This window comes from Podarcis liolepis (assembly GCF_965112155.1).
Source record: "Podarcis liolepis genome assembly, chromosome: 8".
In the NCBI taxonomy this organism is placed as follows: domain Eukaryota; kingdom Metazoa; phylum Chordata; class Lepidosauria; order Squamata; family Lacertidae; genus Podarcis; species Podarcis liolepis.
The window spans coordinates 84,466,892-84,481,769 of record NC_139560.1 but is presented as its reverse complement, the minus strand read 5'-3'; the positions used below and the strand labels follow the sequence as shown (position 1 = coordinate 84,481,769).

The 14,878-nt window shown below is 47.1% G+C and overlaps 1 protein-coding gene across 4 annotated transcripts in view; it reads right to left on the bottom strand.

Annotated features, from left to right (window-relative positions):
• Positions 1 to 14,878, bottom strand: part of ARAP3 (ArfGAP with RhoGAP domain, ankyrin repeat and PH domain 3) — a 38,713-nt gene that overhangs the window by 1,300 nt on the left and 22,535 nt on the right. For all 4 annotated transcript variants that reach the window (XM_083518981.1, XM_083518982.1, XM_083518980.1 and 1 more), the window contains 16 exons: positions 14,208 to 14,406; positions 13,914 to 13,977; positions 12,117 to 12,280; positions 11,499 to 11,711; positions 10,293 to 10,398; positions 9,148 to 9,295; positions 8,976 to 9,044; positions 8,273 to 8,347; positions 7,785 to 7,899; positions 7,342 to 7,470; positions 6,626 to 6,759; positions 5,919 to 6,001; positions 5,613 to 5,648; positions 4,679 to 4,742; positions 2,016 to 2,153; positions 1,233 to 1,271 (listed from right to left, as the gene is read on the bottom strand). In XM_083518981.1, the coding sequence (XP_083375107.1) occupies positions 1,233 to 1,271; positions 2,016 to 2,153; positions 4,679 to 4,742; positions 5,613 to 5,648; positions 5,919 to 6,001; positions 6,626 to 6,759; positions 7,342 to 7,470; positions 7,785 to 7,899; positions 8,273 to 8,347; positions 8,976 to 9,044; positions 9,148 to 9,295; positions 10,293 to 10,398; positions 11,499 to 11,711; positions 12,117 to 12,280; positions 13,914 to 13,977; positions 14,208 to 14,406 (1,776 nt within the window). The remainder of the gene's footprint in view (positions 1 to 1,232; positions 1,272 to 2,015; positions 2,154 to 4,678; positions 4,743 to 5,612; positions 5,649 to 5,918; positions 6,002 to 6,625; positions 6,760 to 7,341; positions 7,471 to 7,784; positions 7,900 to 8,272; positions 8,348 to 8,975; positions 9,045 to 9,147; positions 9,296 to 10,292; positions 10,399 to 11,498; positions 11,712 to 12,116; positions 12,281 to 13,913; positions 13,978 to 14,207; positions 14,407 to 14,878) is intronic.

Here is a 14,878-nt window from a genome sequence, read left to right as displayed (position 1 = left end):
AGGAAGAAAGAAACATTCCACAATTGTTCTGAGCAGGGGTTGCCTGTCCTGTTTTTCCGCCTGAGGCAAAACAGGAAGGTGCCATCTCTACCACCGCTGAGCCTCATTTACTGGGGTTGTGCAGCAGTTTCCTGCAAAATCTCAGCAGAAGCCACTGTTGCTTCTGCAGTGGTAGTGGCAGCAGGAGCAGGTGGGACGCCCATGGGGACACTGCCCCATGGGATTCTGCCACTGAGGTGGCTGCCTCAAGGTTGGGCTGGCCCTGGTTCTGCAATTTTAGGTCTCTGCAGCTTGGACCAATAACCTAATTGCCTGAGGCTCAGGCCTAGTCTAGTAAGCTACCCAGGACTATGTGTGCACTCACACAAATCCTAGAAGTCTGGCCTCCTGCCCTGGTTTGGCTCTGACACTGCAGGTGTGAGTGTCTAATAGGCCTCAACCACAAGTCAAGGCCCAGGCTGCCACCCTTCCTTCTCCTTGCTATAGCAGACGGCAGTCCTGGGTAAGGCTAGAGGCAACTAAGCTTATCTGTGGCTCACACTTTGTTTGGCATGCATGGGCAATGTTCAAGTTTTCTGAAAAGGCTCAGGGGAGACAGCTTGGCTATTCTCCATTCTGGGATGGCCCAGATCCAACCAGGTTTGAAAGAGGGAGCGCTTGCCCACTCCACAGACAGTCTGCAGCACCACGGTCCAGATTCCTCCTTGGCTTGGAGCCGAGATGCATAAAACGGTGAATGAAAATGGATCAGAGGAAGATCAAACCAAAGAATGCACAGAACCTTTGAAGGAAAATACCGATCAAGGTCTGCCAGAACGTGAGAGTGGAATAGTAAAGCGGGAGGCAACAGATGATGAAATGGAGGGGACCTCTTTTTCATTATCGTTTGCTTCCTGCTTTTCCTTTTTCTCTTTTTTTATCTACTATGCTTTTGCTTTGTTTTTTGTTTGATGTCCTCTTCTCTGGGTTAATGAGGGTACACACAGGAAGGTGATGGCTGGCTGATGAAAGACCCTGTGCGAGAGGCAGAGAAGGGAAGGTCTCCCAGGCTGGAAGGCTGGGAGAAGAAGAAAGGGAAGCTCCCAGGTGAGAGCTGGGAGGGTTCACCCTGTTCTGTGTGAGACAACGGTTAAAGATCTACCTCTGAGAGAAAGCTTTGTGTTTTTTTCCTCTATTAACAGTGTAAGGGATACAGGATAAGTATGTAATACTGTAAATACATAGGTACTTACAAAAAACATGGACAATGTCCTTCGTGTGTGCAGGCGGTGCTGTAAACAAGAGGAATAAAAGTGGTCAGATGATGCAATTCACACCACAAGCAGACAAGAAGGAAGAGCAGATTAATCAGTCTTGGTTATGACTTGGAAAGCTTAGCAGAGATCCAGAGGTTGGGGTCGTTGGGTTTTATTTTTGTACCATCCTGTTTTTCCTTTGGAGAAAAAGCAAGAGGTTCTGCTGTTGCTCTTTCTGGGCATGCAGTTTCCACCTACAATCCAGGGCACCAGAAGAATAAGTCATGAGGAGGCCCTCCAGCCCACAAGGAGAAGGGGCTGGTGGCTCTTCATCCAGTTAAAAGATCTGCTGAAGGTGAACACCAATTCAGATTTATTGGCTGAGAAGAGCTTTTTTAGAAGCAATACATTGGTTGCTTCATTGCCAATTGTTCTTCTAAGATAGAGGCCCTGGCTTCATGGACGAGGCTGGGGAGGTTTACTCATGAGCAAAGACAGTGTTCTCAATAAAGCACATTCAGACATCATGTGGGAATTAATTCCTCTTGTAATGAGGAAGTGACTCTCTCATAACTGCGGCTAAACACAGAAATAGATCAACCACCAATTACTCTTCCTGGGCTCTGGCACGAACTATACCACTTTCTTAGGACATACAACCAGCAGAAGGAAATGCTTTACATTTGAGCACAGGGATTGTAAAGTGGCACATGCTTTGCAGCTTGCTCTTGTTTCATGGAAGAGCAGGGCTTCAGCAGGAGCCAGGTCATGCAGCCTTACCAGGGTCTGGTTAGCAGAGAGCATGGTGGGATTGGTGCTGTCTCCCCGTAGAGGGATCAGGGGCATGGTGCCAAACTTCTGCTTGGATAGGTCAGAAGACGAGCGCCGACGTAGGATGACCGGGCGGATGCTGTCATGCTAAAGGAAGGGAAGTCAACAACAAGTTCACTGACGTTATGCCACCCCCCCCCACTTCAGCGGGGGCTTGCGTCTGGTCATTGGGTCAGACATTCCCTACTCCTAGGTATGGGGCTCTAATGTATACAACAAAAGATGTCCATGAGGGCACCTGATGCCCTGCCTTAATCTGTGCCACTGCTTCAGATGCTTTCTCCCTGCCTAGGTCTGACACTGGAAGTGAGCTGAGTTGTGGAGAAACACATCAAAACATGGCTGCCCCTTCCACATTTCATCTGGCCGGTTGCTACATTTTGAGACTGGTTTTAGGAGAGAGCCATCCTTTGATATCTCTTGTTTCAGGCCTGCAAGGTTATTTTGCCCCTTTGAGTAGAAGAGGCAATGGATTTTTTTTTTTTGTTATTCTATAAGTGTGTTCTTAGTAATAGATACTAACCGCTAGCAGTGACTACCTGTTGAACCAACATGCTTCCTTCAGAAGAGGCAGGCTACTACTACTACTACTATTATTATTATTATTATTATTATTATTTTCAGAAGTTTATTGTTCAAGCCAAAGGTCATGACCAACTTGCAGCAATAGTATGAATAAAATATTACAGGACATACATCCCTAATATAAGCTGGCATCCATGATGAGAGAAGATACCAGAGACACCAACACACTTAAATCTACAGTGGTACCTCAGTTTACAGACGCTTCAGGTTACGGACGCTTCAGGTTCAGACTCTGCTAACCCAGAAATAGTACCTCGGGTTAAGAACTTTGCTTCAGGATGAGAACAGAAATTACGCCGCGGTGGTGCGGCAACAGCGGGAGGCCCCATTAGCTAAAGTGGTACCTCAGGTTAAGAACAGTTTCAGGTTAAGAACGGACCTCCAGAATGAATTAAGTTCTTAACCCGAGGTACCACTGTACCTTGATTTCATATTAAACCACTGAATCACCAAAACAACTTAGATAAAATTGCCATTTCTCCTTTTCCCTCTCTTTTTTGCAGCCAGTGCATAGAGGACCACTCTCTGTGTTACAAAGCTATTATTGTCACTTAAAAGAAACCAAACCCTTTCTGCTGGGGTGTGCTTGGTTGCTTGTGTGAACAAAGGTTTCAGAAAGTGATATCTTGGGTCTCTATGTAAGGGGCAGGCTAACAGAGAATGAGTGATGTCTTCCACCATAAGTTGGTCACAAATGCAGTCTGTCTGCGTACAGGACATGGAAATGCAGCATTAACTTATGTGGAATATTTAAAATGCACAATAAGCCCAGCACCCACCACAATCACACATGCACCTGCTGTCAGAGGCAAAGATGATGTTTGGTAGAAAGCTTAGCGTGCAAAGTTTGCAGCTCCGTTAATGGTTTTTTATTTGGAACGGAGTTCAAAGATTCTCCCTTTTATCGTTGCAGGCAGAAAATGGCTGCAAAGCAAAAACCTGTTATAAAGCAGTGGACTATTTATGGCACTTCTGATTATTTCTATCTGGGTTTCATCATTAACCCTTTAGGGAACTTCACATTAGTAATGAAAGAGTTGCATCTGGAGGAGGCAGCGGCTGCAAAATATTTAGTAAAAGGAAGCACAGCCAATGTACCCCCCCAACACTAAAAAGGCCATGGTTGGGGGGGGGGGAAGAATAGAAAAGGGGCAACATCATCCTCTCTTCCCTTTTAATTTTCTGGCTTTTCAACAACATTATTGCTATGTTGCAAAAGAGTGTGGGTACAGACACACACAATTCGCCCCATTTCACTGTGCCTTGTAGGAAAGGAAAGCATCCCGTCTTTGCTGGGTGAAAGAGCCACAATTTTTCTTGCCCACCTTCACATTTGCAAAACAGAAGTAGCCATATAGCAAAGAAGGGACGCATTCTTTTTCTGGCCCTCTCATGCTATACATTAAACTTGCTATAGGGTTGCTGTGATTGAAGGACTCCTTCTCCTACCACTCTGTTGGTGGAAAGATTCACACTTGCCCAAAGGGACTTTCCCTCCTCTCTTCTCCCTGTGGCCCCCTCATATCTGTTTCAGAACTTCCCCCAAACCTCTGGAGCAAATTTGGGGAGGGTGCTAGGTATGCATGGGGGCAGGAGAAGAGAGGGAAGTCCTGTCATGCCAGCATAAATGTTTGCACATTGGATTCTAACCATTTTTTCCAACAAATGCACTGAAAATCTGAAACAACTTGTCCTTGGAGTGAAAACAGGTGAGTTTCACCTGAAGAAGGAATAGTTGAGCTTTTTCCTGAGGGTGACCCATGGCAGATCTCCCATCTGAATATATTTTCAGGTAAGACTCTCTTGGGTGTTGTCACCACAAGGGCAGGTCGTTGCAAGATAAACGGATGAACAATCCAGGAAACGTCTTTTGTGGAGATGACACCACAAATCAGAACAAAACTATCACATCAGTGTTATGGTCAGTCAGATATTTCATTAGCAAACTACTTGAAAGCAATTCCCTATGCATAACTTGGACTGAAGGGAACACTGCATGTTCCTGGCTGAGGGCTTTTCTTACACACCTGGGCTTTCAGGATGCTGGTGGTCCAGTCCCACAGATCGGATTGCCCCATGCATGCTAAATACCTGTGGAACAAACACTCCCTGTTACTGCCAACATTGGTGACTTTGTCCCACCCTACTCCCTAGCTCAGTAGGCAGTGGTGCATTCCCTGGAGCAGCTAAAGGTGCCTGGTGAAGTTTATCCAGAGAAAGGACTCAAAAGAACATCAAAACTGCCCTGTTGGATTGGACCAAAGACCTGCATTCTATTTCCACCAATGGCCAGACAGATGCCTTCCTAAGTTCAATGATAGGGCATGGACCACCCACTGTTCTTTTGTCCCCAGAATCTCAGGGGCTTTGCTGTCTCTGACTATGGAAGTTTCATTCAGCTGTTGCAACTCACAGCCACCGAGATTAGGATTGGAGGATTTGTAATTCCCACTTGGAACGTGTGAGGGAAAGGCTTGCACCTGAATCTCTCCAAGTTTGCCCAGTTATGCTACAACAGATTCCAAAAGAAGGCAGTGAACAGGACACCGTCACCTCCTTCGATTCATGTTTCTCTTCTTCCCTAACGCTGGCTGATGGGCATGGGAGCTGTGAGCAGTAGCCAGACACGGCTGGTCTTAGCCAGTGAACTGCCCTCACGAGTGATGGAAGTAGCCCTTTGGTGCGTCCGAGCAACTGCACACTCAGGCTGAATAGCAGCCTGTAAGAAAGTGGGTGGTACACCACCTGCCATTTTAATATGCACGTGGGATGCCATTTGTGGACTATAGTCACATTCATGCATCAGAGGCAGTCCCATTGTGACAGGCTCTTTCCACCCTGTCCCACACAGTGCTTGAGATGAGAAAAGCCCTGGGGCAGAGGAAGGGAGGGAGGGAAAGTGGGAGCAATAGCTCATCTCCTCACACTGAAAGAACAAAGCAACATAGAAAGGATACTCACAGTTGCTGCTTTTCTAGAACCAGAGTGAAACCCCACCTGTAGCAGAGATGGATACAGAGTGAGACAATCACCTGCTGTCATTCATCTGATGTCATAATTACATCAGGCGACTGACACCTGTCAAAGTTCAAAGGGGGCAGCGCTTCCCAAGCTCCCGTGTCATATAGGACAACAAGTGCAACTGCTGGCCAAAATGGCCTCGTAGGCCAGACAAGGAGGTCTGGTGGTTCAAGTCTGGCCTGCAGGCCAGGCGTCTCCCCCACAACCCCACTACTGTAAATTCAATGGGATCCTGTAGTCACTTACTGTGAAGGGGGCTTCAGCTTTTTTCGAATCCCCATGTAAACCTTGGCCATGTCTAGCATCCATTCCCGCTCTGGCTTAGCACTCTGAGGATAGAGAACCGGAAGGTGCAATCATCATTCCAAAGGCATAAGGCATTATTAGCTTTCCCAAAATATAAAGAAAGGGCAGAACTCTTATCTGCTATTTGGGGTTAATTAACTGGGCAATGGAAGGGGAAGATGCTGCCTTTTTGAGAGAGGTTGGATGGAAAGAGACAAAAAGGAAGTTGGAGAGACAAAGGGACTCTCTTCTACTAAAAGAGATCTTCAGGGCCCTATGGATATCCTACAGTTTTGTGGTCTGGGGCAAAAGGATGGAAGGACCACTCCTTGAAATCTGTAATAACGAGAGTCTACCTTTGGGATGAAGGAAGGATTAGTACAGAGGATCATTTAGTCCTTGTGGAATACATGGTGCTTTTTAGCTATTGAGATGGTACCAAGCTCTGAAACTTGGTATACCAAGATAATGGCAGCCAAAAAACCAGTAGCCCTCAATTATTATTAAATCTGTTGGTAACAAAGCAACTTACAAGCAAACCTTAAGAGCGATTCTTGCTGGTTTGCTTTAATGGTTGTTTTTTGGAAGTTGTATTGGGCTGCTTTTTACAAGCTAAAGCAGGATGTGACATTTTAAAATAAACAAATGTATTAGTTGGGTTGCTATACCCGTTTCTCTTTCAGTAAAAGCAACTTGCGGTCCCTGATGACAAAGTAGCGCTCCTGAAACTTGTTGCCCAGGAGTTTGGGCAACTCCTCACGGCACTTCAGCAGACCACATTTGGGGCTCTCGCGTTTAGCACCTGCAAGGAAATGGGAACATTGGCGGAGAGGTTTACACTCAGCAAGGCACTGCTGCCTAACAATGTTCAGGGCGGTGGAATTATGGAGCCAGCACTCAGAGGCCAAATAACAGACAAGTCGTGGCTCCTTTCAGCTTTGAGATTCTGTGATGAATCTGAATGAAGCAGCCTTACGCTGAGTCAAACTAGTGGCCCACCAAGCACAGTGCTCCACTTTGACTGGCAGAAACTCTCCAGGGTCTTGCACAGTGATCGTTCTCATCATTTGCTACCTGAGATCCTTTAAGTGGAGAAAGTGAGGATTGAACCTGGGGACTCTGGATGAAAAGCATATGCTCTACTTCTGAGCTACAGTCCCCTCCATAAAATAACTTTGTACAAATATCTGACCCCTTGAGACCAGCATTTTTTGTCTCTGATTGGCCACAACTCTGCAGAATTTCAAGCAGAATTTCTCAGTCCTGCTACCCTGGCAAAGAGCCCCAGACTCTAGCGCTATATTGCAAAAGTGAGCAGGGGCTGACTTGCTTCTTTCCAGGGCACCAACATGCTGGGCTACGTGAGAAGGGCATGCTCACTCACCTGTGAAGAGGCAGCTGCCTTCTCTAATGGGAACCTTCTTCACCAGCAAATAAGCAGAGCTGGGTTTGGTCAGCTTACACCACTGCAGGGCCTGCTCCAAGACCTTCTCCTTTGGATGCAAGGGGCGCTCTGAAAAACAAGGGCCAGAAAGAGTCCAATACATGTCCAGAGACCAGATTCAGGGAGCGGGAAGAGCATTCAGAAAAATGATAGTTATCAGAAGGTCAAGGATTTTATGCAAGTTTCATGTGTGTGGCATGAAAACCCTAGGAACATATTCTAAAGCTGTATTTTAATGTAATTATTGTTAAGCAAGGGGTGGGCCTTTTTAATGTAATTATTTTAATAAATAAAAGAATGTCTTGGACACATCTGTGAAACTCTGAAGAACCTCTACAGCTCTCCTGGCACACAGACCCAACAGAAAGGTATCGTCTGCTTACCTAGTTCCCCATTCTCTAAGACTTCAAAGGTAAGCCAGATGTCCAGGCTGGGTGCCACATTTCGCATCTCCAGCACCTGATTGGACAGCTCTTCTGCTCTCATTATGGGAGACACCTGCGAGGTGATGAGCAAGCACAGTTCAGTCAGCCAACCCAGAGGCAGGAATGTCAGCATGTGGTCAAGTAAAGGTGCAGAGTCTGACTTTAGAACATTATACACAAATCGTGCAATCAGTTAATGCATTTCAGCATAGAGTTGGAAATTGGCCATGAAGTACAAGGGCATTTCTGTGTCTCTGTTAGAGCTGAGAGCCCCTCCATCCTTCCCAGGGGCAGCTCCGTGGTTCTGGCCACTCCAGTGGATTTCCTCACACAAGCAGCCTTTCATGGGCTGATCTCTCCACCTCTGTGAAAAAAGCCAGTGACCTGAGCCCCGTATTACCCAATGACACCAAGGGACAGTGGCTGTTGAGAGGACTGTTGCTCACCTTAAGTGTGACACAGCAGTCAGGGTTCTTCTGCTCTAGGTAAACCTCAAGGATGATATCACCAGCCTGTGAGAGCTGTAGGGAGTAAGGTGAGGGGATAAATCTGTTTAGGCTACTTGCTTGGCAGGGGGTTGGACTCGATGGTCCTTGTGGTCTATTCCAGCTCTATGATTCTATGATTCTAAAGGAATACCCTTGAAGATAGTGCAGAATGCAGATGTGAGGGTTCTGAGAGGTACACCCAGAGCTAACCACGCAACACAAGTCCTGCAGAAATTGCACTGGCTGCTGGTTTGCTACCTTGCCCAATTTAAGGTGTAAACTTTGGACTAGAATTCCCTAAATGACTTGGGGCCTAAATGCCTGAAGGAGTACCTTTCCCAAGATCTGCAGAGTCTGTGGAGGAGACCCTTCTGGTGGTACAGCCAATGTGTGTGGTTTGTTGTGTGAGCATGTGGAACAGGGATTTTTCTGTGACAAGATCTTAATGTTCAGCATTTCAGATCACCCACAAACATTAAGTATTATTTTTACTAGGCTACAATGAAGATTTGTCTGCAGGGGATGCTAACCACACAGAATCAGGAGCCTTCATGAATCCTCATGGATCCAAGCCCTCGCATAATGTCTCTTGGGCTGCTGTGGTTGCCTACATATCTGCTGGGCAACATGCCAAAAGGATGGGCAAGCGAAACCGCAATACCTGGACATCCCTCCAGGTAGTAATCAAACTGTTCTCCAGGTCCATCTGCAACACCTGGTCTTCCTCTATCTACAGGGCAGGAGAAGCAATGCAGTTAGCATGGATGCAAAAAGGCAGAGGCCTACTGTGAAGTAACAGGGAGAGCAGTTGGATGAAGAGGCAGGCGACTCACATTGAAGATAGGAACATAGTTGTCAATCAGTTCCTCCATCACCTTGACTTCATGTTCCCCCGTTCCATCTGTTTGGAAGAGGCTGGGTGCAAAGAGCAGAGCCAGGTTTTTGGTGGTCATCTGGTTGAGGTCAGCACATTTCTGAACTCTGCGATATCAAATGAGAGAAGGCCGTGAGTACCTGCAGGAGTGAGCGGAGGCGCTTCCATGGCTGGCACTCTTCCAAGCAAGGAGCATTCTGGTAGCCATGTTTGCATATATCCACCAATCTCCCCCATGTGCAGACGTGGCCCCCTCTGCTGCTTCCCTTCTATCTCCTATATCTCTGATGTCCTTCCTCCACAAGTGGATCAGAAGGCTGCATGCAGTATCTTCTTTACTTTGACACTTTCCCATCTCTCCCAACATCTTCCTTGAGGTCTGGAGAACAGTATGGAATGGAGCACAACTTTCTCAATTTCTCCACTTCCAACGTGTGAGTCAAATGGGTGGGGGAAGCAGGGGATGTTACTCAAAAGGTTAACTGCTTGATAGGACACAAACATATTTTTTTGGGGGGTATTTTTCAGTCCATGCACATTCCCCCTGCCCCATTATGGACTGAATGAGTATGTTGGAAGGGAGAGTGGGAAGAACTGCATGGATTTCGTTAAGCAACTTTTAGGTGGTTCTCCGTGTCCTGATGTCAACAGACCAATGCCACAGCACAGCATTCACTGAAGTTGGTAAGCAGAAGCTGGGCTGTCAAAGAAGAGCAGTCTGCAGAAGAACTGCGCACTGGATTGGTTTGCTAACCCTGGAAGAAGGAACTCAACTAGAAAGTGTCCACCACTCTTCCAGCCAGGGAAACCCTAGCAGCCTCTGATCTCTCCTCATGCACATCACCATTGTGCATTGTGTCATCCAGGTGTGCCATCTTTTCTTAGGACTTAAAAGCAACCAGAGTGGTGAAGGGGGAAGGAATTTAGACAGGGACTGTGGAACTACAGGAGGGGGACTTAATCCTTCCTGGCACCATTTTCCTGATTTTAAATCCAGGGTCTGAAAGGTGTTTTCTGTTCTAAACAGAACACCTTCCACAGGAGCTCTGGGGAGCAAAGAGTGATATTTTTTGCAGAGGCCACTGAGGGCGAGTGTAGACTGACCGGTACAGGTGGCCAATCAGAGCAGCCAGGGTCCGGCCATTGAGGCGGGGCAAGCGGCTTATCAGCTCCTTGTATCGCTCCAATCTTTGGGACTTTGGGGAGATTGCTGAAAGGAAGCAGCATAGAATTAAACTTTGGTAAACATACACTCTAAATATTATATTATGTTCTGTTTTATTACTTTACTTACATTGATATCCCACCTTCCCTCCAAAAAGCATATGTGGTTCTATCCCTCCCTGTTTTATCCTCCAAACATCCCCAAGAGGCAGATTAGCCACAGAGGCAGAAAACTTCATGGCTGAGTGGAGATTTGAACCCTGGCCTCCCAGGTCAACATGTGCTGCTTCAGATGGTTTTTGATACATTCTTCTGCTTTAATTATATCAATAGATACTGGGCTGTATACAAGCAAGAAGAACACCAAAAAAGAAGGGAGCCTTTTCTGGCAATTGGGGAGATCTTTAGTATGCAACAGAGCTTGTCTTCCTGAGCAACCTGGTACAAGGAATGCTTGGCTGTGTTTTTGTTTTTTTTAAGTTTACTCTATTTTCCAAATCAGGTTGTCTATTTGGCCAATCTAGTTCAGTATCAACTATTCTGATTGGCACTGGCTTTCTTGGGTGACAAGCCCAACTGCAGGTGATGTTAACAACGGGATTAGAATTCTCTTGTGGGGGGATTGTTATTCAGATCACAGCATGCAGGGAGGAAAGGTTTCCAGCTGTAGCCACAATCTCTGTCCCAGCATGGCAAGTAGCATTAGGGGGAAAGTTCCCTTTAGAACCAAATGAAGCTTTCCCCCTAAGCTTTCTTGCTCTCTCTCTCTGTGTGTAAGAGGTGAATTTCATGGAGACTGTAGCCAGGGGCAAAGACTTAAAGCTCCCCTTCTCTCCTCTCTGCATGTTACAATCTCGACACCCCCATGCCCTGAAAAAGTTGGCATTTAATTTTTAAAAGCACATCAGTTTGTTAGGGTCACATGTAGGCAGACTCTCAGTTTTGTTTTTCTTAGCATCATAGAATTCACGGGATATGGCACTGGAAGACAACTTCTTTTGTGGCTCGAAAGTATCCCTGCAGTGAGCAAAGCTTTTTGTATGTAACTCCAAAAGTTGTCCCACTGCAGTTGGGATCTAAGGAGTGAAAGGGGGCTTCAGCTGCTGGCTGGCGTATAAAGGAATAGCAGCACAGGAAGGCTGGTACCTGCCGCCTCCTTCCACTGAGGGTGCAGGTATGTGGTGAAAACAGGATCCTCCAGCTCCCGGAAAAACCTCTTCAGCACGTCTGTCACATCCTCAATGAAATTGTCACTGATGCGCAGTTTGACATTTCGAGCATCCCGTCGGAACTCCTCCATCAAAGTCTTGATTCGAGACTTAGCGCCATTCTTCCGATAAATGCCTTCATGTTGTAGCCCTGATGGAGGAGAAGGAGAAATGAGAGAAAGGTAGTCCAGTGAAAAAAATGGCACCTAAGGGCTGTGTCTTTGCAGTTGTTATATGAAAAATCAGCAAGGAGATCCCAGGCAGGAAATGGGAAGGAAAAGTTGCAACTGATTTATATGCATTGTGCAAGAGTGGGACTCACATCACACACAATGCTCAGTTTTCTTTTACACAAAGCAGCCACAGATGCTGCAATATTGAGTAGAAGACCAGCAAAGAGAAGATAATGCAGACTGTATGACCCTTTCACTCCTTCCTTCAACCATTTCCAGGTAAAATTCCCCATGTTGTTTTTGGTGGTGGGCGGCCACTGATGCGTTGGCTCCTAGTAGAATATTGACTTTTGGCCGATGGGAAAAGCCCCTGAGGGACTCACCATACTGGGTGATGAAGGCAATGCAGCTGTTCACGATGATGGGGATGCCACTCCTGCTGAGCTGCTGGTCACGCAGAGCATTCCCTTGCCCCCCTGCTGAAGCCTGAATAGCTGCACACCATGTGGAGAAGTCCAGCCGTGATGCTCCTTGAAGGCAGAATGTCCTAAAACAGAACACAGAATGAGTGCGACTGGTAGGCGAGGAGGGTGGCACTTAGAGTTTGGGCCAGACCTAGGAGTGCAAGAAGAGCCCTCCTGGACCAGACCAAAGGCCCATTTCAGTCCGGCATCCTGTTCTCGCAGCAGCCAACCAGATGCTTCTAAGGAAGTCCACAGGCAGGACATGAGTGCAATAGTTCTCTCCATGTCCAGCACGACGCCACTCTTTCTTACTTGGGGTTTTCTTCCTTCAAGTCCACTGTTCTCAGAACTACATACCCATCCCCCTGCCACACTCAAGCCCAATTCATTGGCTCCATCACAACCCTCTATTTTCTGGATATTACTCCCACCCCCTTATTACTAACACTCCTTTAATACTGTCCTCTTCAGCACAATAATTTAACACTGTTTCCTCCCCACTCCTCTGCTTGCCACTAACTCTTCTTTTTGGTGCAGAGTATAGTTGTTTTAAAACCAGACATATCCTATATCTTGCTTCCTCTCTGCTTGCTGGATGCAGGGAAACTGGCAGAATAACAGGGAAAAGGGCAAAGCTATTCCCAGGCATGGATGCTGAGGTGGGGACAGCCAAGGCAGTGAGCTCAGTATCAGTTGTCAGGAACTCTGGGGACACACTTACCTTTCACCCTGCTCTTTCCAGGCACAGGTCATGCAATTTAATGCTCCACGTCCGAGTATGGGGTTTTTTTTGGGGGGGGGGCTGAGCTTTCCTTGCAAAAACCCGCTCTTTAAAGCTGAATCGGAGTGGATGTCAATTTGAGTTTTCTGCAGATTGCTGTTTGCTGCAGCTTTAAAGAGCAGGTTTTCACAGGGAAACTTCTGTGCAAAAAAAGGAGGGGTACTTGGACATGGAACTTTAAAGTGCAGGCCATGCCTGGAGAGTGTGGAGGAAAAGTAAGTGTGGGAAAGCCCTCAGGCAATACAAGGGACCACAGGCCTTCTACCTGACCTTATGAAGGTGTTTGAACCACTCACTGCTCAGGTGTAGCTTGAACTGGACTGGAACTGCTGCTGGGTCAGCAGCGACTGTCAGCTATCTCCATTTTGTAGGAGTGGTGGTTTTGTAGGAAGAGCAGGAGGAAGATGAAAGTGAGGACTCATAGCTCAGGGCCTGCTTCTTCCCCAAGAAGTGCCATGTCATCACTTACTGACGACACCAGTTACTGGTGACATTTGCTTTAGAATCAGTAGTTTTTAGGCACTTCCTTGCCTGTGGAGGTTTTGCAAGCTATCTTCCTCCTCATTGGCTCTGAAAAGAGCCAAGCAAGGTGGGCAAAACCAAGGCAAAACTCTGGATTGTCTTGCTGCTGTCAGCTCTGTAGCACTGGAAGGTCTACCTGCAGGCAGGATAACAACCCCTGAGGGTGGGTTGAAGGGAGAAGGGCACACTCTGCATCTAGAATGCAGCCAGTTGGCTTTCTCCACCAGGAAGCTGCTGAAGGGGAAGAGAATGCTGCAGACTGACTCTGCCTTTCAAGGCAGGCTCAACTCCTAACATGCTCTTTTCTTGTTTCTGTCAGCCAGTCCCTGCTCCTGCTAACCACATCTTCCCAAGGAAAGCTGGGTTTTGCTCTGTTGAGTTATCTGAGGGCCCTTCCTCCTCACACATCTCACCGCCCCATCTCCACCAGGATCAGCATCTCTTTCTTCTCTGGATCATCAGCAAGGGGAACAACACCTACAAGGGGGGAAAAAAAGCAGTGGATAGGGAAATCAGAGAAGAGCTCCATGCAGAAGGGTGCAGCCCTATGCCTTCAGCTAAGCCTGAATGAGGCTTCCATTCCATACCAGAAAAACTAATAATAATAAAAGCAATAAGTTTATAACATTCAAAGGCTAGTGTTGGCATCTGGGCTGCTCTGAAAGTTGGGGACTGCTCTCTCGTTTCTTAGGGCAGGGACTACTCACTGAGCTCCTGAAGCTGCCGCAGGTTGATGCTGTCCTCAGCTGCCCCCTCTTCTCCTGGGCAGATGAAGAGATGAGATTTCTGGAGGATGAAGAAACCTTGCAGCCACTGATTGGGATTCAACATTGACTTGTAGCAGAGTCTGCCCACCTTCTGGAACTCGTAGCCCAGCAGGCAGTGGCAGCTGAGAGGGGTGAACCACTGCAAAGGAATAAGAAAGCAGACCTGGAGAGGCAAGCCAAAAGGATAATGCACAGGCCCTGTAAAGGTTGTCCAGAGCATGCAAGCTGGATATTGGCCCATCAACCTCCTCTTTGAGGACAGGAATGGTATATGGTCAGGTCAGAAGGATACAGCCTCACTGGAAGACGGACGGGGCACAGGGCTGCGTGCAGATGAGTCTGGCGTGAAACCAGAGCAGAGGAATCTACCACATAGCAATTGTTCCTTTCTCCAGTGCCATGCTTTATGCTTTTAAAACTGTGTGAGACACTTCGAGACTCCTAAGTGCCAAGTGACTAATACTGAAATAAAGAATGACGGCAACAACAACAATAAATGGGACAAAGGTAGACAAAAGAGAGACCACATCCTGGACCTGGGCGTAGAGTGCCCTAATGAAGGATAGTTTGACTGGCTGTGTTAGGAGAAGGTGGTGGCTGTGCTTCGGAGG